This window comes from Maylandia zebra, linkage group LG12 (assembly GCF_041146795.1).
Source record: "Maylandia zebra isolate NMK-2024a linkage group LG12, Mzebra_GT3a, whole genome shotgun sequence".
Taxonomy (NCBI): domain Eukaryota; kingdom Metazoa; phylum Chordata; class Actinopteri; order Cichliformes; family Cichlidae; genus Maylandia; species Maylandia zebra.
The window spans coordinates 28,114,068-28,136,354 of NC_135178.1; the positions used below are offsets into that span (position 1 = coordinate 28,114,068).

General features: G+C 38.6%; 1 protein-coding gene across 2 annotated transcripts in view; it reads left to right on the plus strand.

Annotated features, from left to right (window-relative positions):
* kcnip3b (Kv channel interacting protein 3b, calsenilin) overlaps positions 1 to 22,287 on the plus strand; it is a 56,779-nt gene that overhangs the window by 12,290 nt on the left and 22,202 nt on the right. For both annotated transcript variants that reach the window (XM_004547052.3, XM_076891000.1), the window contains one exon: positions 9,717 to 9,891. In XM_004547052.3, coding sequence (XP_004547109.2) covers positions 9,717 to 9,891 — 175 coding nt within the window. The remainder of the gene's footprint in view (positions 1 to 9,716; positions 9,892 to 22,287) is intronic.

Sequence of the window (22,287 nt, forward strand, 5' to 3'; positions counted from 1 at the left end):
GATTTTAGGGTTATGGTTAAACACCATAACCAACACCATAACCAACATTTAACTCTTTAAGAACGACAATATGAAAATATTTTTGCTGTATCTTGAATGGGTTCAGCCTCATTTATACTTCTTTTCTAAAAACAGCGTAAGCCATTATAAGAAACTAACACAACATCAGTAACAGCAGTAGCAGCAGTCTCGCTGAAATCGGTGTGAGTCAATGTAGTGTCCATCAAAGTCACACAAACACAACTGCGTATATTGTGGTCTTGGTCTATTTATAGTCTGCACACCCTCTATATCGTCTTCTGTAGATGTGCTTCGAATGCACGTCAATGGTCTCAGTACAGACTGTATATACAGTCCTGTGAAAAAGTAATTGTCCCCTTCCTGATTACTTTTTTTTCCATGTTTGCCACACTCAAATTTTTCAGATCATCAAATAATTTTTGATATAAAGCAAAAATAAGCTTAGCAAATTTAAAGAAATGCAGTTTTACATGAAGAAAGCTAACACAAAAATCTTGGAGATCATCTTGATGTTTTTTGGCAAATGTGAGTTGAGCCTTTGTGGGATTTTTTCATCAGGAGTGGTTCATCCATGGATGTCATTTTTGCCAAGTCTCTTTTTTATTGTTGAACTCTGACCTTAACTGAAGCAAGTGATGCCTGCAGTTCTTTAGATCTTCTGGGCTCTTGTGAGACGTCCTGGATGAGTCGCTGATGCGCTCTAATTTTGGTCACACCTGGGATGATTCACCACTGTTACAGATTTTCTCGCTTTGAGGATAATGGTTCTCACTGGAGTTCACTGGAGTCCCAAAGCCTCAGAAATGGCTTTGTAACTCTTTCTAGACTGATAAATGTCAGTGACTTTGTTTCTCAACTGTTTTTTAGATCATGGCATGATGTGCTGTTTTTGTGATCTTTTAACCCACTTCACTGTATCACACAGGTTTTGTTTAAGAGGTTTCTTGATCTAGCAGATCTGGCAGTAATCAGGTCTGAGTGTGACTAGTGAAACTGAGCTTAGCTTTCCCAATAAATTGGGTTCAGGATTTAAAAAGGGGTGCAAGAAACCTTACCTTTTCACACAGGGGGAGGTAGACTTGGATAGCTTTTTATTTCCTTGATAAATTGAATTTTTATAAACTGGATATAATATTCTGAAACATTTACATTTGACAAATATGCAAAAAACAAAAAAACAAAAAACATTGTCAGGTCTCATTGTGATGTTTTAGCTGTGTTTTAGGTGTGCCCAAGCCCAAGCTAGTTCAACCCAACGCACACCCTGCTTTCTCATCTGTTTGCCTCTAAGTGGGACTTTAATTTGTAAAACGAACATCATGCTGTATTCAGTAAGACTTAAAAGTACATTTTCTCTGTAAGCCTCTTTACAATCTGACTTCATTTTGCAACCAGGGGAGTTATCCCCATTTGGCCATTAGAAAAAACAGCATGTTTAAATTCATGCTGACCTTGAAGAAGCGGCAGAGGAGCACAGATGAACTCTGCTGGCTAAGTTTGAGTCACACTGACACAAAGAGTCAGAGAGAAAGTGAGAGAAAGTGAATCTGCTGTGGCCTCGTTAATCACTCATAAATTATTAATGGAAACTCCCATCCGCTGTTATAACATTGCAAGGATACACCGCTCTCTCTTTCTTAGACCTCTTTCCATCACTTTTACTTTCATTTTTTTTTTCATATTGCTGTGTTTTCACAGAGTCATGAGCTTCTTTAAGCCATTCTCCCAGAATGACTTCACTCTCAAATGTCCTTCTCAGGTATTCTAACATAATTTATAACACGACTGCCCAACATTTAACTCCTTAAGACTTTCTGCATGAAAATACTTCTGCTGTATCTTGAATGGCATCGGCCCCACTTATACATCTTTTCTACACATAGTGTAAGCCATTTTCAGAAACCAATAAAACACAAATAATGTCAGCAACAGTGCCTTAAATCACAGTGAGAGTGTGCATGTTTTCTCACCTTTTCTGTTGTCTGTAGAGGCTCGTAATTGTTGAATCATTATGTGTTGTGCACTATTTTCACACTAAGAATCCAAGAATAAAACGCTTTTAGGCTTTTAGGCTTTTTAACAAAAATAGGGAAGAAATGATTTGGTTAAAATGTGTGAAAAGAGAAGGGAAAGTGGTTTGGAAATATCTACTACAAATAAATTAAAGCTGCTCTCACTTACTGTGACAATCACACAGGGATTCATTACTAAAGCCTGCAGCTCTTTTAGCATCACTGAACTGATTTCTTCTACCCATAATTTTCCTTTGTGATTCAGTTTTGCTCTGCTTGCCATAAGCAATTTTTTATTTTTTTTACTTAATCTGTCATATTTGTTGTGAAGATGAAGACCCAAATGCAGACACTCAGGCATTGTCAGGCAAGCTGACTGTGCAGCAGGCATGAGTAGGATGCAAATGCAAGACTTGAAAACAGTAAACAAAAAGCACTTTTATTTAACCTAAACTGGATACAAAAATAATACAAGGTGAAGAACAAACAAATCTAAACATACTTCAAGGTAGGACACAACCACTAGGGACAACACAACAGGAACAAAGGGCAATATATATACACATACCAGGCATTACCTGAAAAAGGGAATACACTGAAGGAAATCTGACTATTGAGACAAGGGGAAGTAACACTAAGCACAGTACACGAGACAAGGGCCTATCAAAATAAAACAGGAAGTAACAATCACTGAGACCGGGACTAAGACATGTGAACCTGACACTTAGGAATTTAAATAAATTGGGAATCAAAAGATATTTCAAATAAACAAAAATATCCAACAGATAGAGGACTGTGACATAACCTTTATTTAATAATATGACTGATAAAATTAAAAATTCACATCCACATTGTTCTTGCCAAGACACACACCAATAGTATTAATGGTAGTTGTATAAAAAAAACCACAGATACACAGTGAAAAACAGTGAATATAAAAAGTAAAATACAACACAAATAACCAACCTTTTTGACTTTTAGTGCCAATTATGACTAAAAGAACAGTAAAGGTCATTGTGTTGGCCTACAGGGGGTAACGGTATTCAGGAAAAACATTTCCAGCCCAGAGTAACTGGCTCTAGGTTATTTAAAATCCCCATAAATTAATTTAGTGAGCTGATTTTGTTGCAGATTCTGAAAGCAAGCTACTAATTTAAAGGCTCTTTTGTTAAAGTTCAGTGCAAACTTTCAGGACAGACAGCAGGAATGAATCTTAGGCAGTGACGGCCCACAATTTTTTCATTAATCTAATGGATTAAGAAAGGAGCAAGGCAAGAAATCCCTTCTAAATAATAATGTAGCAGTGGTTTAGTCTATGACATGAATATACCAGACCAACCGACCCCAGCATACAACGTTCGGTGGAGTTTGGAATAAGCCCCAGTGGAGACGGTATTAAGCATATCTATGCATTGTGAAGATACGTGCATATAAATCATGTCACTATAAATGAGCACTGACGTAGGAGTAGAGGCTGAAAGTCTATTACTTTCCTAACGGGACAGAAAGGACAGTTTCAGTTTAAGTTTTTGACAGCAGTTACTAAATGTTAGTTGTAAAAGGCAGCGAGCCATCAATTATTATTCCTAAGTACTTATACTGCAACACTAACTCTTGGAGTGGACTGTAGCGAAACATGAGATGTTTCGTGGTTTCACATTTCAAATTTGTCACCATTTAAACAAATGTGCTGTACGTCATTAAAAGCTACAGTACCATGCAGCCATAACCATTTAAAGCAATAGCAGATGTTTTTGACTAGTATACATTTTTAAAAAGCCAAATTCATGTTACATTTTCACTCTAAAATAGCGTAGCAACTACCTGTCGAGGAAAGCAAAGCACTTATAAGCCTAACAGCCTGATAATTCCCTCATTAGTTTGTCAGTTAAGATAAATAAACAAAGAAAATAGAGGAAATGAAGCTGTGCTAAAATAAGGTAAATATATTGGACTTAGATTCGACAGGTGGCCAGAAATAAAACACCAAATTAATGCTAATGCTGATCCGTGTTTGCTGACAGTGTAAACATTGCTTGCTGACACAGCTCCCTGATTCGTTCTCCATAACAGTTACACAGTGTTGTGTTTACAGCCTGCATGGCTGTTCCAAGTGACCAAAACTCTACTAATACTGCTCAAGAAGTAGAAAATAAAAAATGTATCTGATGAGAGGGGTTCAAGTTAATTATAATCATAAGACAAGAGGGAAAAGGATGGAGATGAATTAAAGAGAGAAGCTCAGTTGTGTTAGTTTTCTGTCAGGTCCTGGCACTGTTTTCCTACAGTAAATATTGAATTTTGTTCTGGTCTGAGAAAGTGTTGAACTCCTGGTATTTGAGTTTCATTTCAGTTTGGAATGAGATATTTCTGTCGTTGTACCAGAAGGAAGTGCAGCTCCATCTGTTCTTCTTGTTTGTGAAAGTCTGTTGTCTTTGGGTTGCCATGTTTGTCTTTGTCCACCAATCTCTGTGACCAAGCTGAAGTTTTCTAGCGACTGTCTTTCTAAATGTGCAGAGGTTTATAGGAATGGATTCTTATGCTAATTATCTATCATGTAGTGGTGCATTACATGATTTGAATTTAAGTTTAATCATTAACTGACTCACACTGGGCCTCATTGTGGCCCCTGAGTCCATCCTCTGTCTCAGATGTCTACGCGCCATCATTTTAGCCTTCTCTGCATTTTGCGACTCACAGCTTTAACCCAACTTTGTTCTGAAAAGCTCGCCCTTTTAAACAAGGTTTGAACAGCAGGTGGGTCAGTTACTGTCTCACAGCCAGAACTGTGTGCCTGAAAGGACCAAGGGTAGAAATAAACTGCCTGAAACCGAGTGGTTAAAGCTGCCTGAATTGTGAATTGGCTCACACATAATAACTTAATCTGATGTTATTTGAAACATTGGCTATGTATAGAAATATAAGCATGCAGAAATTATAACAGTCAAAAGTTAAACACATAATTTGTTGGGCAAAAAGAGAATTATTGTAGTTTTGGTTCTGTACACCACCTCAGTGGATTTCAAATTAAACAATGTGTGAGTAAAATGCAGACTTCCAGCTTTACAAAACTGCGTTACATGAACTGTTTTAGAATTACAGCCAGTTTCATGGCCAAGTGAGGTTTGTTCTCTCATTATTTAATGACAAATGGAGCCTAATATCTCAATATAATTCAAAGTGCTGTGCCCAAAAGCCCAAGAGATGTCAGTGCAAGTGAGGGAAGCCATCATTAGGATGAAAAACCAATTAAACCAATGAGTGATAAAGCAGAAACTTCAACAGTAGCCACATCAACATCTGGTACATAATTAAAGACGAGGAATGCGCTGACCAGCTCAGCAACCCCTAAAGGCCTAAAAGAAGACAGAAGACAAGTAAAGTACATGATCAGAGAATTATTTTTATAGTTAAAAACAACAACTTCACAATATGTAACCAAGTCAAGAGCATGCTTAAGGAGGCAGATGTATCATTGTCAAAGTCCCGATTAAGAAACGGCTTCATGAATGGAAAGACTGGGGGTCTACAAGAAGGTGCAAACCACTGATTACGCACAAGAACAAGAAGGTCAGATTAGACATTGTCAGAAAACATCTTAAAGATGCTTATTGTTTCATTTAAAGCATAGGTGTTAAACTCTGGCCCGCGGGCCACATTTGGCCCGCAGCCTAATTACATTTGGCCCACGAAGCCACACCAAATTACTATCAGAGCTGGCCTACTGGTATTATACAGCTAATATATATATTGTTTAGTATTAAGCTTTGCTTGTTCCAGATTCAGTTTTTCAGCAAAACGTGTTTGAGTCCATAAGAAAAGATTCATTCTTATATCTGGATGAATAAATATATTTCAATAAATATATTTCAATAAATATTAACGTTAGCCCGCGACTTTGTTCCAGTTTTGAATTTTGGCCCACTGTGTATTTGAGTTTGACACTCCTGATTTAAAGTCTACTGTGGTGGTGACAGAGGCAAAACTACAAAAAGTGTGCAATTCTCCAACAAATTGTGGACTTAACTGTACACTTTTGAGTACATAAACACCATCAGTCCTCTTTAACTTCGTTTCTCTTTGACTGTGTTTCATTTTAGAGTGATCCAGATTCGCTCTGTAACGTAATAAGGCCAGAGTTTATGCTTCACATTAGCCAACCTCCGCTGAAGTAACAACCCAGCAACTTATATTTAATAATTGATGGCAGAGCATAGCGATGCGTACGGCTTGGCTCCTCTGTTTGCTCTGAGCGTTATGGGTCCCTTATAGGATGTGCATGAGTGTTATAGTGGATGTTGTACAGACATTACGAATGGGAAGTGCCGCCCCGGGACAAAGCCAGCTGAAGCGTTAAGAAACAGAAGATACTAGCTGCAAACGTGTGTGTGTGAGTGAGTGACTGTGAGTATGCCTACATGTCCAGCAGCCCATGAATAAACAAATAATGTAGGGCTGCATTTTCTGTTGTTTGCACTGTGCCTGTCTGCATCTGTTTGTCTTACGGCCCTCACTTTGGAGTTTGGGACTTTCTCTTAAAAGCCACGCTGAAAACAACACTTTCCAATAATCTACTTCTCCAAAGAAGCGAGTCACTGCTGAGCACATTTGCAGCATATATGTCACTGTTGACATGCGATTAAACAGATATTGCATGTTGTCATTACGATACAAGCCATCTTCATCCATCTCTTTCCTCGCAGTTGTCCCTCTCAGCCACTTTTTCCACTCATCTTTCGCTGTTTTTACCAATCTGTTCATGTGGAAGATGCACAGAAATAACCTTGAAAATGTATTCCCCAGCAAAGTGCTTTCATATCTTCACCTCCTATCTTCCCATCCTCCATCCCTCTGTCCTCTGGCCGTCCTCAGATGGGCCACGATTCATTATGGTAATTGACTTCGGTTCTTCCAGGAACATGAGCAGACCTTGTTCTCCTCACATCTTTTTCTTTTTTTTCTCTCGCTCTCTCTGTTTCCCTTTCTGCCTTAAAGTAAAGGATTTGCATGGTCAGACTCCCACAGAATCAAATAGCTGTTAAAAATCCTCCGTGTGTTTGTTTGTGCACCCTGCATCTTCATTTTCCCCCCTCCTCTCCCTCTGTCATCCCTTTTTTCCCTCTCTTGCCAATAGCATAACGGGGTGTCTGTTTGTTCACTGTTCACCTCTTTCATCTTCCTTCCTGCACATGTGTGTGTATGTGACTATTTTGCATGCACCCAGCAGGAGCAGCTTAATAGAGCTTATTGAGAATCTAAGAAAAGACATTCTCAGTAAATCAGAGATCGCATCGGATCAAATCAATGTTTGCTGGATAAAAAAAACTGAAAGGATGCCAAGATGTGAAGGAAAGAAATTGAAAAATATATTAGAGCCAAAAACTTTATCTCCTCTGATGAAAGCGGATAAATGCTAAATATGAATGAGATGGTAGGGATGGGGCTTGCATGGTAAGCATTACAGGGAGCTGAAATATGAAAATGAACAGAATGAGGCTTTTAACTAATCTGAAATTAAAGTTATTTCAGCTATTTAAAGATGTGAGAGCATGATATTTGTAGATGAAGTGGAAATAATCTCTTTAAGCATGGCTTGCTCTTATTCTTTCTTTTGGATCTAATAGGTATCAGAGATACGTTGTGTGCTTTTATTTGTAGCCAGAAATATGAAACCGTCCTTACTTAAATTTCAAGACTGTTTTGTGACTGATACACTGTTGGTGTCTCACCAGTTGTGTTATTGTTGTCTGGCTCTTAGTAAGAAGGTTTATCTGCCACTGGAAAAAAAAAGTAAAAGAAAAAGTATCAGGCAGACTTGTCAAGGAAAAAAAAAGGCAAAATTTCAGATTAGTACGTCAGAATTTCGACGTACAAACTCACAACGTCAAAGTTTTGACTTATGTACCATACAGAAGCTTGTGTAAAATAAATGTAGTATAGTCAATATAGTATTGAGTACTGATATCTCAATCTCTTAAATCAGTGCTGGATGATTCCATGTGTTTATTGGCCTTTAATTGCATCTTATACTGTCTGTTGTCCTCCACTGATCGTTTGTGCTGCTGTAACTGTTATTTCGTTAGCTTCATAGCATAATTGCCTAAGTCATTTGACTAAGTCAATGACTTAGGCACTTATGCTATGAAGCTAACGATTTTGATCTATCTCTTAAACTTTAAACTTCCTGTTTGAATAAATGCGCCGTTGTCTTCGCCACAAAATGTATATAAATGATGAGCTATTAGCATCTTTTAGTTTCTCTATATTATCACTGGCCACTTCCATGTTGTTTTTTTTGTGCGCGAGGGTGCATTAATAATGCTAGCTAGCTTAGTTTGAAAGCTAGCTAGCATTAGCAAACAGTAGCAAACTGGCAAACAGTACTGGTACAACACACAGGCACACATATGTGTAAGCTCTAGAGGTTTTATATGGAGAAAAATAACCTACCCCATACTGTTTTATTCATCATAATTATTTCAGGTTATTAATATGTTTAATTTTCTGTTTTTGTCACATGATAATCTTTGCTAAACTCTTGTTCTTCTATTGTACCATAAGATGAAGCATCTATTGAAATGAAGTAGGACTAAATTCATATAGGACTAATTAGATAAAGACTTTTACTCTGGAAAACTGAAGCCTAACATCCTTGGATACCTCACTGATAATCCATTACAAAGGCTCCAACTACACAGACACGGTGAAGCGGTCCAAGTCAGAACGTTGAATTGGCAGAGGTGAGGCCCAACGGTCAGCTCTGTCCAAATGGATGACTTATAAAATATTCAGTGGTTATGATTTTTTTGTTGTAGGCAGTAAACGTACTCTTTAATGCTGTAAAGCAGGATTTGGCCATCACTTTCAGATGGGCTGGGACACCGTACCCGTGGAACCTAGAAAACGAAGCTTTCCAACATGCATTAAATATTCTGAAAGGGTCTTTTTAAACCCCAAATCCCATCTTTTTCCAAATCTACTATAACAAAGAACTTGTAATGCCTAAATCAATTGGTGGGTGCAAAAGAAATTTAAAAATAGCCCCCAGTGAGAGCTAAACTCCAGTCTCCTTAATGAAAGGATGGACCTTTCCACTCCTGGGACAGTGGAAACACTCTTAAATGTCATTTGAGAGATGTTTATGTGACTAATTTCAGTAGGTGGGAATAGTCTAGCAGCTCTAATCAATATTTCTCATTAACAGCGGCTGCAAACAATGTTAAAGAAAGGGAACAGCAACAGAGGGAAACAGCAACTGGTATTAACATCATCAGCATCGTTCAGCTCCCTGTTTTACTGTCATGGTTCACTGTTACGTCATGTCAACAGACAGTTGGTGGCAATGGAAAAGCTCTCATGTGCTTATAAAACCTCATAAAACACTAAAGAGATCCAGAACTGAACTCTTTCTGAACCTCTTTAAAGAGTTCCTGAAACACTTGCAGTTCAGAGATTAATCAGATTCTCTAGGCTTGCACACACACACACACACACACACACACACACACACACACACACACACACACACACACACACACACACACACACACACACACACACTTACTCATAATCTCTGGCTCCATTTGAACATTTCAGTCAGATTTGTTTAATTTTAATTTTGTGCTGAATTCTCTCCCGCTTCCTCCTCTTCCTCCCTCATCCCCTCCCTTCCCCTCTCTCCAGGCGGATGGCAAGGTGGTCGATGGCAGCCTGCTGGGAGATGCCAACGGCGTCGAGCCTGCACCGGGCAGAGTGAAGGATTCTGGGAAGTGGCAGAAGCCGCGGTTCTCTCGGAGAGCTCTGATGAAGTGCTGCCTGGTGAAATGGATCATCGCCAGCACGCAGCCACAGGACAAAGGTGAGAGGAGTGACATGAGCATCTCAGGCTGAGTGTGACATGTGGGGTGAAAGCACAAAGAGTTTGAACTGATCAATGGCTTTGACACATGAATCCCAAAGTTCCTGCAGACTGAGCTGGTCAGTTGACCTCAGGGTCAAGTACCAAGAGATAATTTAAAGTCATACGCTCATTTATCAAAAACCTCTACACCCTCGGTCACCATTAATATTGTCCACAAACCTGAATACCCTCTCCAACGCCTCCTGTGCACTGCTTTTTATCTGTCTATTGACTTTGTCTTTGAAAGGAAAACAGATGCACAGAGGTCGCAACCACAAAACTGTATAGATAACAATAACAATAAAAAGCACAGGTAAGTGAATTAAAACCGATTAACAAAATACAATAATTAGAAGTTTAAAAAATGCTGATTTTTTTTTAACAAAAAGGGGGTAAATAAGTAAAATGAGACCCTAAAAGTATAATCGATAAAATAAGCAACATATTGACAAGCTAAACTACTGAAACAGGCAGTCAAAATTAAACCTTAGAGCACCTTCACTAGTATTGTTCCAGATGTTTGAACGATACTTGTCCTCACTGTTTTGTTTTTTTTAAAATATGAAAACAGTCTTCTTCTTTGTGTTTCGGTGTAGTGTAGCCACTCCAGAGTTTTCATGTCTCTGCCTCCTGTTTGCTACTTCCTGTTTTATTTTGATACTCTGTTGTCTCCTGTGTCCTGTTTTATGTTTTCTTGTCTCCCTGCCTTGATTGTATGCACTGCTGTGTTTTCTCCAACTGTTTCCACTTTCCCTTGTAGCCCTTGTAATACTTGAAATACTGGAAATTTTTAGCTTTGCAGTGTAGCAGAGAAAATGGTTACTTAAGCCTTTCAAAGCTACATTTGAGAATTATGTTTGACTTCTGAGCATATTACCCTGCATTATAAATAGTTGTTCCTTCCTCTGGCTTTACAGGCCTCCAGTCTTGGTTTGTTCAAAGGGGTTATTGCTCCACCCAGTGGTCCAGCTGTTATTGTACACAGTTAGTCTTTTCCCCGCAGGGAGGAAAAGAGACTCTTTTAATTTTAATCTTTATACACATATACATGTGTTTTACTGAAGCCTGCTTGTGAATGGCAGAAAATATTATCTGATGTTTGTTGATTTTAAAATAGCTCTAATGTAAGAAAACATTTCTACAGTGCAAATAAAATCCATAGTTTAGTTCTGGATATTTATTATAAAACAAGAAGAAACCCAAATCATCTCAGTGTGCTCTCATCAGGGCTTTGCCTCCTCTGGGTCTTCCTTTCTTTGCCAATTCTTCAGCACTTCATGACCTCCTTTCCTCTTCTTGTCCTTCCCTGTCACTTCTTAATCACCATCATCTTTCTTCCTTACAGACTTTATTCTTTCCTTGCTGCCTCTTCTACTTCCTTCTTGACTTACTTGCCTTCTATCTTTCTCTTATTTGTTTACTCCTGTTTTCATCCCTCCTTTTTTTCATTCCTTCACTTTTCCTTCATCATCTGTCTGTCCTACCCCTGGCGTCTTCCTGTCCATCCTTCTCCTTACTTCACTTCTGTCTCTATTCCTTCTCCTTCCTCATCCCTGCCTCATAACACCATATTTGTCCCCAACTGTATTCTGCTCCTAAACTTTATTTTCATTTGTTTTTTGTTTGTTTGTTTGTTTGTTTGCTTGTTTTTATCATTGGAGGCATGCATTTCTGTGTCCAATCAGTTTAAAGTTTAAATTTAAATAACACAATGAGGCAGAGTCTGTGGCTGTGACCTGTCTGAGCTCAGTTCACGCTGTAATGTAATGGCTCTGGTAGAAGTTCTTCACTTTTTTAAAAACGTAATCAAAGTTTTTGACAAAACGATTTCTAATATTTGAAAACACTTTTCATCACTGAGTGGATAAAACTTATATTGCCTGGATGTGGAGATGCTGGAAAATATGTTTGGATATGTTTTTTTTGCATCATTGTTCCAGGATTGTTTTTGTTTTTTCGGGCTTATAGAGACAAGTTCGGGTCATAGTCATTAATTATGCCCACTCCTCTGGCCAGCCCATGCAATCAATAAAGCCCATTAGGAGAGCTACACACACAGTCATAGACCTGTTTTGTACATTTTCTCTAAAACCTGTTGCAGAACAATTTTATCCACATGGACACATTTGAAGAACTCGTACTTCTCGTATTTCTGCTTTTAAATCATGCTTGCTTAAATGAAAATAGAAAGTTAACTATAAATCTAATATCGGGCTGTTTCCAGCAGAGAATAAAAATAATGTCCACCACTGTGCGCAGAGGGACTTCCAGTGATTTAGCACAGATATTTATACCTTGAAGGTTTCCACCCAAGCACCTGTGCAACCAAATTACATCTATTAGTTTTGAGGTTGTTTGTTTGTTTTACATGCCTTGATGTGCACTAATGCACTTCATCAATCTTTAACAGATTCAAGTAATCCTTCAGGTCTTTTCCTCTTTGCCTCTGGCTGTGAGATCAGTGAATAAGCTCTTTGTTTGCAGGAAACAGGAGCGCAGTGAGTAAAAAAGAACAGGACTAACAATCACAGAGAGAGAAAGAAAAGTGGGGCTGTGATGGGATCTATTTCATCTTAGCGGTGTCGAGGGAAAAGCGAGAGGGATTCAGCAGTGGAAGTGGGCAAACCCTCACCTCGATAATGGCCAGCAGCTAAAAATAGCAGCGCAGAGACGGAGATGTGAATCAGTGGTGTGGGTGTGGTTTAGGTGTGGAGAGTTAGAGACAGTGTGCAGGGTTTGAGCAGGATAACTGCAGTTTATACACTGCTGGAAACGAAGGACTACAGACAGTGGGTTTAATCATTTCTATTTTCAGGTACCTTGTGTTTTTAAGGATAACACTGATCATTTCAGTGTACATAAATGTGTTTCTTTCAGATTTTGGATGCTCGTTCTTACCTTTGTTTGAAGCCTTTATTGAATTGAATTTCACAACCATTAGGCCTTCAAACCCTTTATTATTAGGCTGTGGGCTTGGTTTTAGAAATCAACCTATAATAATAGAAAATTGTTGTCTGCATGATGCAGTACATTTGCTGTCCAGCAGATTTGTTCTCCCGGGAACCCTCATTAAACGGATTTGGCACTAGATGTTATCTAAATGGTCTCCACTTCATATAAGTTGGTAATGTAGTCAAGTTTCAATCACTTATGTTTAGTCTTGATGTATTTATTCAGTATTAGTTTTAAATTGGTAAAGCTGAAACTTCAAAAAGAACTCCTGCTCGTTGTTCTTGGTTGTAGCATGTTTTATGCAGATATTAACTGAGGTGAGCTTTGCAGGACATATGTTTATGTGTGTGAAAAGTGAAGAGAATTGCTTGTCTTAAAACGTGCATTCTTGCAAATGACCAGCAGGTGGCGACTCCTGGTTGTAAAAAGATATCTGATTGCATAGCACTCTATAGGAAAATGGCCCTACTTTTCACTCAATTTGTGATCTCAGTAATTATTTTCCTACTGCGTTTATGGCCTCAAGAGCTAGTTAAAAGTCTTATTCATTACAGTACATAACACATTATGTGAATCTTGTTCCCATTAAGAGTAAAATAATCAATAAAACACTATAGGTTTTGGTTTGTAAGTCTCTCAGGAATAATTGTACAGTGTTCCTTGGTTTCTCAGTAACATCCTCCCCTCTCCTTGAGGTTTGATTTAAAAATAGACCAGTTATGATGAATGTTCTCAACTCAAGGTTTAAAAATGGGACTTTACGCACAACTGGCTGACATCACAGTGACCATGTACAACTTTTATGTGTAGCTGGCATGGTTTATGTCACATTAAATATATTTAAGATCATTCTGCATGTATAAAGATGTAAACTACATTTAAAATTTTAATTAGTAGTGTTACCTCAGAATTTGAAGAGGTAGTTCTTAGTACACATCATCCACATAATGTGATGGCTCTGAGAGCTTAGTGCACTGCAGCTTGATAAAAACGCAAATTACAAAAAAATATCTTCACAAAACCGACTGCAAAACATTTAAAAATAATAATAATCAAGTAAATACAGAGACATTACAAAGCACTCAGACAACAGCACACAATATGGACAAAATTACTGAGCGACACCTCTTAATCTTTAAATTCAGGTGTGTAAAATCAAGCACCTAGCCATGCAGTCTGCCTAGATATTCACCTGTAAGTGGTTTTATGTAAAGTGGAAGAATTTAGGAACCACAGCAAATCGGTCACAAAGGTAGGTATGTAAAAGTCGCCAATGCTCTGGCGCCAGTCCAAACCTCCTCTGGCATTAACATCAGCACAAAAACTGTACCAGGAGCTTCATGGAATACGTGTCCATGGCCACACAGCTCCTCTAAGTGTAATGTGTAGGCTGCACAGTATTCTTATCCATCCACTGTATTCCAAGGGGATACTGAAATGTTTGAACATATGTTTCTGTTGCAATAGTGAGTCATGAAGTTAGGTATTAATCACTCCAGATATCTCCTGTTAGCTCAGGATTACTTATCACTCAATGGGTGAAGTTGTGAATAAATCAAGTGAAGCGTGTCTAGTTTTATGAACCATGTATTCAAGCTTGATTAAGTTTGACTGGACTTTTTAAGGTTAAGAAAGGATTAAAGCCAGATAACAAAGGCTTTTTCACAAATGTGTTGTGTTCTACGATTATTCCTGAGATTAATCAAACTAATAATAAACTAAGTGCTTACACTTGGTGGGAGGCAGATATCTGCAATGAATGAATGAATCATCTATGTTAAGATGAGACTTTTTCATAGGCACAGATTTATTTATTTAGCTTCCATAACATGTCTTCTTCATCAAAACCTGCACACTAGACATTTAATGCTTATTTTACACATTTAAACATCCAAACAGCAAATTTCAGAAAACTTTGAATACAAAAATAATTATAATAAACTGTAAGTTCCATTGTGTCAACGTTGCTTGCATTTTTTTCAATGTAAAATAGCAGTTTCTAATTAAAATGTATAGAAATCTATGGAAATCTGCACTCCGCTCACAAATGCACAAACCAAGCGTTCCAGTTTTAATCCCGTTTGTATTCTGAGCACCGAGGTTTGTTCATATATTATTCAGAGGCTGATTTGTAGAACATTTTCATCTGGGAATACTCCTGTCTCTCGTGATTTATGAAGTCATAAACTCATAATATCTTCTCCGTAAAAAAAGAAAATTAACATTTTAGCCGCTAAACAAACTTAAAGTATGCCGTGATGTTTTTATGCTTCTTGTTTTGGTTAAAGTAGTCTAAAGATATTGAATTTAAAGTGATATAAAACAGGAAAAACACGAATAAACAGTTCCTATAAATAAAGTCAGCTATACTGCACAGCTCCACTCTGTTTTGGCATGCATGACTTCTTTCATTTCAGTCAGCATAAAGTTTAATCTCTACTTTAAGTTACTCTCACACCAGGGAAGAAGAGTGAGATAAGAAGGCTGTATCAGTGAAACTGAAAGACGAAGAGATATCAGTGACTGTAACACGAAAAGTGTAATATGAGTCGGATTAGATATGGAAGGAAAATGAGGGAGGGAGCTAAGCAGAATATTGGGATTTCTTTCTCCGTGACTGTACACGTTGACACGGTGGTCCCAGTGACCACGATGGCTGATGATGGCTGAAACAGGAAAAGCGGCGATGGGGGGGGGGGGGGGGGGGGTTCTTTTGTGGTTTGTCAGACTGGGTCGTGTTTAAGGAAAGCAATGGTGATTCGAGTCACCTCGTCTGAGACACCAAGGGTAGTGGAGAGAGGAGGAGGAGGAAGTGAAGATCACCTGTAAGCAAAGTGGGACAAATGAAACAACCTTTATATCAGAAGACTTTTCTGTGTCTTATCACATTCCTGATTTTTCCTGCAAGATCAGCATTTCTTTTTTACACTGTGTGGTCTATTTGGCCAAAGTTTGGATGATGAATGCATGCAGGGCACACTGTGAAAAGGAAATCGCCAAGCTGCTGCGCTGCTTCTTTGGCTTCATCACCGGGACACTAGTTCAAGGTATTTTCTTTTTTGTTCGGTCGTGCATTTTTCATTCCGCTTATTAAAACAGCAGATTATAGGCAAGGCAAGGCAAGGCAAATTTATTTGTATAGCACAATTCAACAACAAGGTGATTCAAAGTGCTTTACAGAGACATTAGAAACAAAAACAAATAAAAAGCATGATTTAAAATGATTTATAAACAAAAGCTGATTTGTTTTCTGTCCTGTTTATTTATTTTCCAGTTCAAAAATATCTACATGCATGCTTTTCATTATTGTCATATAAGTAACAAAGTCCACTTTTCAGCTTTAACTTAAGTAGTTTTATTATATGTTTGTCTATACTTGTAGTCCTTCACATTTATCTGATGGAAATTGACAATTTTTTAAACTTAGGTCAATTGAGCAAAAACCTTTTTTCAGAAATTCTTCAGAAACTCTAAAATCTCTCAGATGGCTTGATGATAGTTCAGGCTCCAAAGATACCAAATAAGAGACTATTTGTATAGAATTGGTGCATCAGGGCTTTCTTTTTCCTCCTCTTCTTCTTCTCTCTTAATAATGATCTCACTGACTTATCCTGAGACCTGATCCCTAGTTTGGGACCACTGAGTTAAACTGCCTAACTTTAATGTAAAGTTACAAATGCTGCTGGTTAAATGTAGATAAAAAGAGCAGGCTATGATTGTAACCACAGAGGCTGAATTCTTTCATTTATGCAACAAAAGTTGAAAGTTCATTTTTAAAGGAAGCTGGCATGGTGGTGTAGTGATTAACACTGTTACCTCGCAGAAAGTAGACCCTGGGTTTAAATCCCCCAGCTGGGGACTATGTGAAGTTTACATTCTTGTGTCTCTGTGGGTTCTCTCCAGGTATTCTAGCTTCTTTCCACAGTCCAAAAACAGGCACAAGGGTCAGGTCATTTGGGCTTTAAAGTTGGCTGTAGGCTTGACCCTGACCCAGCTTCAGCATGACCCTGAAGTGGATAAGCAGAAATAAATGGATAGACATTTGAAGTATTACAGTACATCATCAATGGTACGATTGTGTTGGTTGTTTGACTTTATGAACAGGCTGAATATGTGCCTGTGTCTGCCTTGTTTTACAAATGTTGCCACAAGTACTTTAAGGATGAAAATATGTTGTGGAAATAAGAATCAAGAAGTGCTCTTTTTTATTGTGTTAAGCATACACTGGGACCTCCAAAATTTGATTTTTATTACTCTTCTATTCTCCTTTTTATTGATCGGTCCTTTATGAATGTATCTCTATGTCCTTCCATCAGCATTGATTAGATGTAAGTCTATCTGCTGTCCTCCTCTTCTGTCCTTTCGTCCAGCAAACATCATCAAGCCACCACCAGCTGAATCAGCACCTGATACTTCTTGCTTTTCCAGCCCGCTGTTTCCTCTTTATCAGCCCTCCTTGTATCACCTTCTTTGTTAAATTGTTCAGACTCATTATGTTTGCTGTTTCCCTTTCTGCTCCTAAACTCTGTGCAGACAGGTGAGGACACCTCAGGATATCAGGGCAGTGACAAGACACAACTCTGGATGATGGATGAAAAACTTATTTTGCCTCCTCCTCAGTTTAAACTCTCTGCTGTTCAGCTGTTTCCTGTTTGAATATTTCTAACCAAATTCTGCTCAGGTCTCCAGTGATCAGCTAGCTAGAGGTAGATAAGGGAATATGAGAGGATATTTCAGTGCTGGATAAAGAGAAATTTAAAAATAAAACAACCGTAGCAGCGAGGGGAGCGGAAAAGTAAGACTCTGTTTTAATCACACATCCAGGCCTGGCTTTGAACCTGCCAGGCTGAGGTGGGTTTATGAAAAGGAGATTATCTCATATGGATATAAGACTGGATTTAGTTTTAATTGGAAAATTAAAAAAGTTGACGGAGTGAGGCAAAGACAGCAGGAGTGTAAAAAGTGTGAAAAAGATGCCATCTTTTCCCCCAATGGCCACTAAATGGTTTTTGCAGCTCTTGGAGTTGGAGAGGACGTAGAGCAAGTTTACATGTCTGGGGTGCTGTTTACTGACAGTGTAGAGGGCAGTTCCTGTCAACACTTGGTGCAAAGTTTTCATCTTATGTCCCTGGGGTAGGTTGTTTGGGAAGAAACGGGCATTAAAGAGACTTGGATGATTTAGTCATCTCTCTTCTGACTGAGCAGCAGGGTGTTTAAAATCTGTGCACAGCCTTTAAAGATTTCCTTGCATTCGCAGATTTCCACTCATGTTCGTGAACATACTGCGAATAACAGGGTGGATTCAGGGAGGCAGGCTTTACAAATTAAATTTCTTGCTTTGTTTTATTCCTGATGTTCTCCTGTCAAACATGGATACAGATGTCGTGAGAAACCACACATTGTCTTCCTTTTCATTTATGGCTTAGTAAGCTTGTCTATGATCTGGCAGTAATCAGATCATATACAAACTTGATCTAATCAAAATTTGATCTAATATCTCCAGTTTCTTCTTGTGTCAGTGAAATAACACGAGTGGCTCTTCTCTGCTGTTTGGTGTCTGACGCCCTCTGGTGGACAGAGTGGATATAACATGGCAAATACATTCCTCAGTTCAAACTTAGTTTTATGACAACAGTCAAAAAAACAGCTTTTTATGGGCTAAAAATTATAATTTTATAATTTTGATTTTTAAATTTACTGCAAATATCCAAAATGATAGAGACCTTGTCTTTGGTGGGAAAACTGTGAAATGACAAATTTTAATAAATTAGATTATTTATTTTTCCATTTTCTAATAATTCAATAATTTCTATTTAGGATAGATAAACCAAGCAGAGACTCGCCTATCAAAGCCAGAGTATTTCATTATAATGCAGTGAAGACGAAAATGAGATTACATTTTGGAATCGGCTCTGGTCTGAAGAGTCAACTAAAAAATAAGGTGATAAACAGCTTGACTAGCTCTGTCTAAAGAAAATCAGCTATAAGCCTGTTTTATTCTCCATATTTGTACAAGTTTAAAAAAAACAACAAAAGTTGCATTTTGTATGTCAACGTGATGTCCAAAGAGATGATCTAATTGAGGGAGGGAGGCTAAAAACACAAACCTATCTCAAAATCTCATCAATCTGGTATTTTCTTAAAGAGATTATACGTGCTCAGCTCAAAGACTTCAGAAGAAAACTGCAGTGCCCAATGACAGAACTGGTTAAAGAAAAACAGCTTCTCAACATCTAACTTAATAATAAGAGGAGGTTGGCATGTCATTGTCAAAGTCTCTGTTCAAAAAACACCTTCATGAATGTCTTGATGCATGCTCAATCATCCAGGTAAGTAAATCTCCAAAAGTTGATTCTGTTCATCTGGACGTAGCGTTTTGTGGGAGAAACGTTTCGTCACTCATCCATTCAGTCTCAGCTGACTGCAGGTTTCCCCAAATCTTATAAACAGTAAATTTGCATAATGACTGAAACCAGCCCACGAAGGAACAGTGGGCTGGGAGGTCAGTTCCTTAATCATAATTATGCAAATTCTCATGACCATTGATCAACAACCACTGACCAAAACACCGGGTCTCTGTGGCTTTTAAACCCCAAAACACACTGCGCCAAAAATTGGTCCACCCCAACACAGAAGAGCTACCTCATCAGGCCAGGACTCTGCAGTCTATTTACACCTACAGGCCAGTGGACACTCTTTCAATGATGAGGATGTACACATCCTGGACAGGCAGGAACGCTGGTTTGAGCGCGGAGTCAAGGAGGTCATTTACGTGAAAAGGGAAAGACCATCTCTGAATCGAGGAGGGGTCCTAAAGGTACATCTTTCGCCATCTTACAATTCTATGACTGCAGCCATTCCCCAACTCTCTGTGAATGGTAGTCATTGATCAGTGGTTGTTGATCAATGGTCATGAGAATTTGCATAATTATGATTAAGGAACTGACCTCCCAGTCCATTGTTCCTTCAGTGGGCTGGTTTCAGTCATTATGCAAATTTACTGTTTATAAGTTTATAATTGGGGAAACCTGCAGTCAGGTGAGACTGAATGGATGAGTGACGAAACGTTTCTCCCACAAAACGCTACGTCCAGATGTACAGAATCAACTTTTGGAGACCTTCATGAATGTAAATACAGACTTACATGGAGGTGCAGACCGCTGGCTACATTCAAGAACAAGAAGGTCAGATTAGACTCAGTCTGTGTAGTTTGGATAAAAAAAGATTCGAGCAGATGAAACCAAGATTAACTTGTACCAGAATGATGGGGAGAGAAAGTATAGAGGAGGAAAGAAGCAGCTCATGAAACAAAGCATGGCTCAGGCAATGTTAAGGCATGGACATGTGTGGCCCATGCCATAACATCTGCCAGTGGAAATGTGCCAGCAGTTTTTATTAATGATGGGATGGAAATGGATAATAACTCAAAGCATACTGTAAGAGTAAACTAAAAGCAAAGAGTTAGTGGACCTGTAAAATGTACACGTGTCATATTTTTTACATGCAGTGGGACTGTGTGTTTGCTTTAATTGTTCCCTTGGAGCTCAGATTCTTACTCCCTCCTTGCTTCATTTGTTCCTAGGCTGAACAGCTGCACCTGTCTTTATATTCCTTTATGATTACATTTTTAGATATACATGAGCAGTTTTACGGCATTCCTGGATAACTACATAATCTTTGGGTTATTTTATCCATTAACCCTTGTGTGGAGGAAATCTGCAGGTATGTTTAAAACAGAGTTTCTATCGCTGGAGAAAATGGAGAAGAATTGCTGTTTTACTTGGAAAAACTCTACAGCAACCAGATTTGTTTGCAGTCTGTTAAATTCACAGCTGCTGTCTGAGCGTCTGTGTGCATGAGTCTGATCGTACATCCAAATGCAGTATTGCTGAACAGCACTACATTAAGGTTTCTTTACACAAAAGAGACAAGCATAAAACTTTCCCTTATGCTCTTGGAGGTACTACAGATATTGGGGAGTTGTTTGACTTTCCAGAGCCACAGAAATTTGTGAGACAGTAGGAGTCGAAGTCATGTTTATGTGAGGTGAACGATCTGAAGACAGGAAGGGAGTGAGACAGGCAGAAAAAAAGAAATGTCGGGGCGTCTGCTACATGTGTGATGTGAAAGGTCAGAAGCTCTGCTGTGCTGTTTGATCCTTTTCTCTTTTTTATCTCCCTCTCGCGCTGTGACGTGGTGTCGCAAACTCAAACAGATTTTCAAATGTGGCCTCACACACACACGCGCGCGCACACACACAAACGTCTCTCTCACCTGTCGCTTTTTCCATTTGCCTTTGTTAGTAGGTGAGATTTGCTCGTTTGCCTCCTCTCAGGCTGAGCTGAGACTTTCAGTGCTCGGAGTCAAACTTGGCGGGCGGCTCAGACATTTGTAAGCATTTTGTTAGCATTGATCTCCACGACCAAGCATTTACATTCAGTCATTTAAAATCTGGATCTTCTCCTGTTAGACGTCTTGCTATTGTGACAGTTCAGCTGATTATGGGAGCTGTGATGGCTGCGCTCTCTGTGGAGGCCAGGAGGCGCCTCTCTCGGCCCAGTTGCCTCTCTCACTGTGGCCACAGTGCAGCCAGGTACCACCGCTCAGGTAGGAACAGACAATGTCACATTATTACTTACTTACAGTATTAATATTACAGCAGTTGAAATGACAAATATTAATGATAATATGATAATTTGTCAGTCAGATATTGTGTATTTTTAGGAATTGAATCAGTCTGTTAGTGAAGTTGCTTCTAGTTTTCTTACTCTTAACTAAAAGGAGTGACACCTGGTGTGGTCTCTCTCTGCTGTAGCCCATCATCTACAAGGTTCGACGTGTTCTGCACTCAGAAATGATCTTCTGTATACCAGGTTGTAACGAGCAGTTATTCTGTCACCAACAAAGCACTTTCATCCATTTTCACACTTTTTTTCCGGACCGTCTCTTTTTTTCTGAACAGAGACGGTACAAGATTATGAAACATTCGAAAAGTATAGAACAAACATCTTTATAAAAAGTCCCCTAAATCACTTTTCTTTCCCATTCTGATGCTCAGTTTGAACTACAGCAGGTCATTTTAATCATTTCTACATAGCTAAATGCATGGGTTGTGATTGGAGCAGGTGTAACAAATGAAATAGCCAGTAATTTCTACATGTAAATTATGTTTTTGTCTCTTTATACTCTATGAAAAGGTATTGCTTCCATATTTGAGGGCAGCACGGTGGTGCACTGGTAAGCAACGTCAGCGCACAGGCAATAACATCTGTGTTCTAATCTGTAGCTTGAAGTTCTAATTTTAGTCGCTGGTCAAACTTCTTATGTAAATATTAAAACTTGTGAAGCAAGGAGTCATTTCTTGTGAATTGGTGCTATTGTACTGAAGAGGCTTAAGTGTTA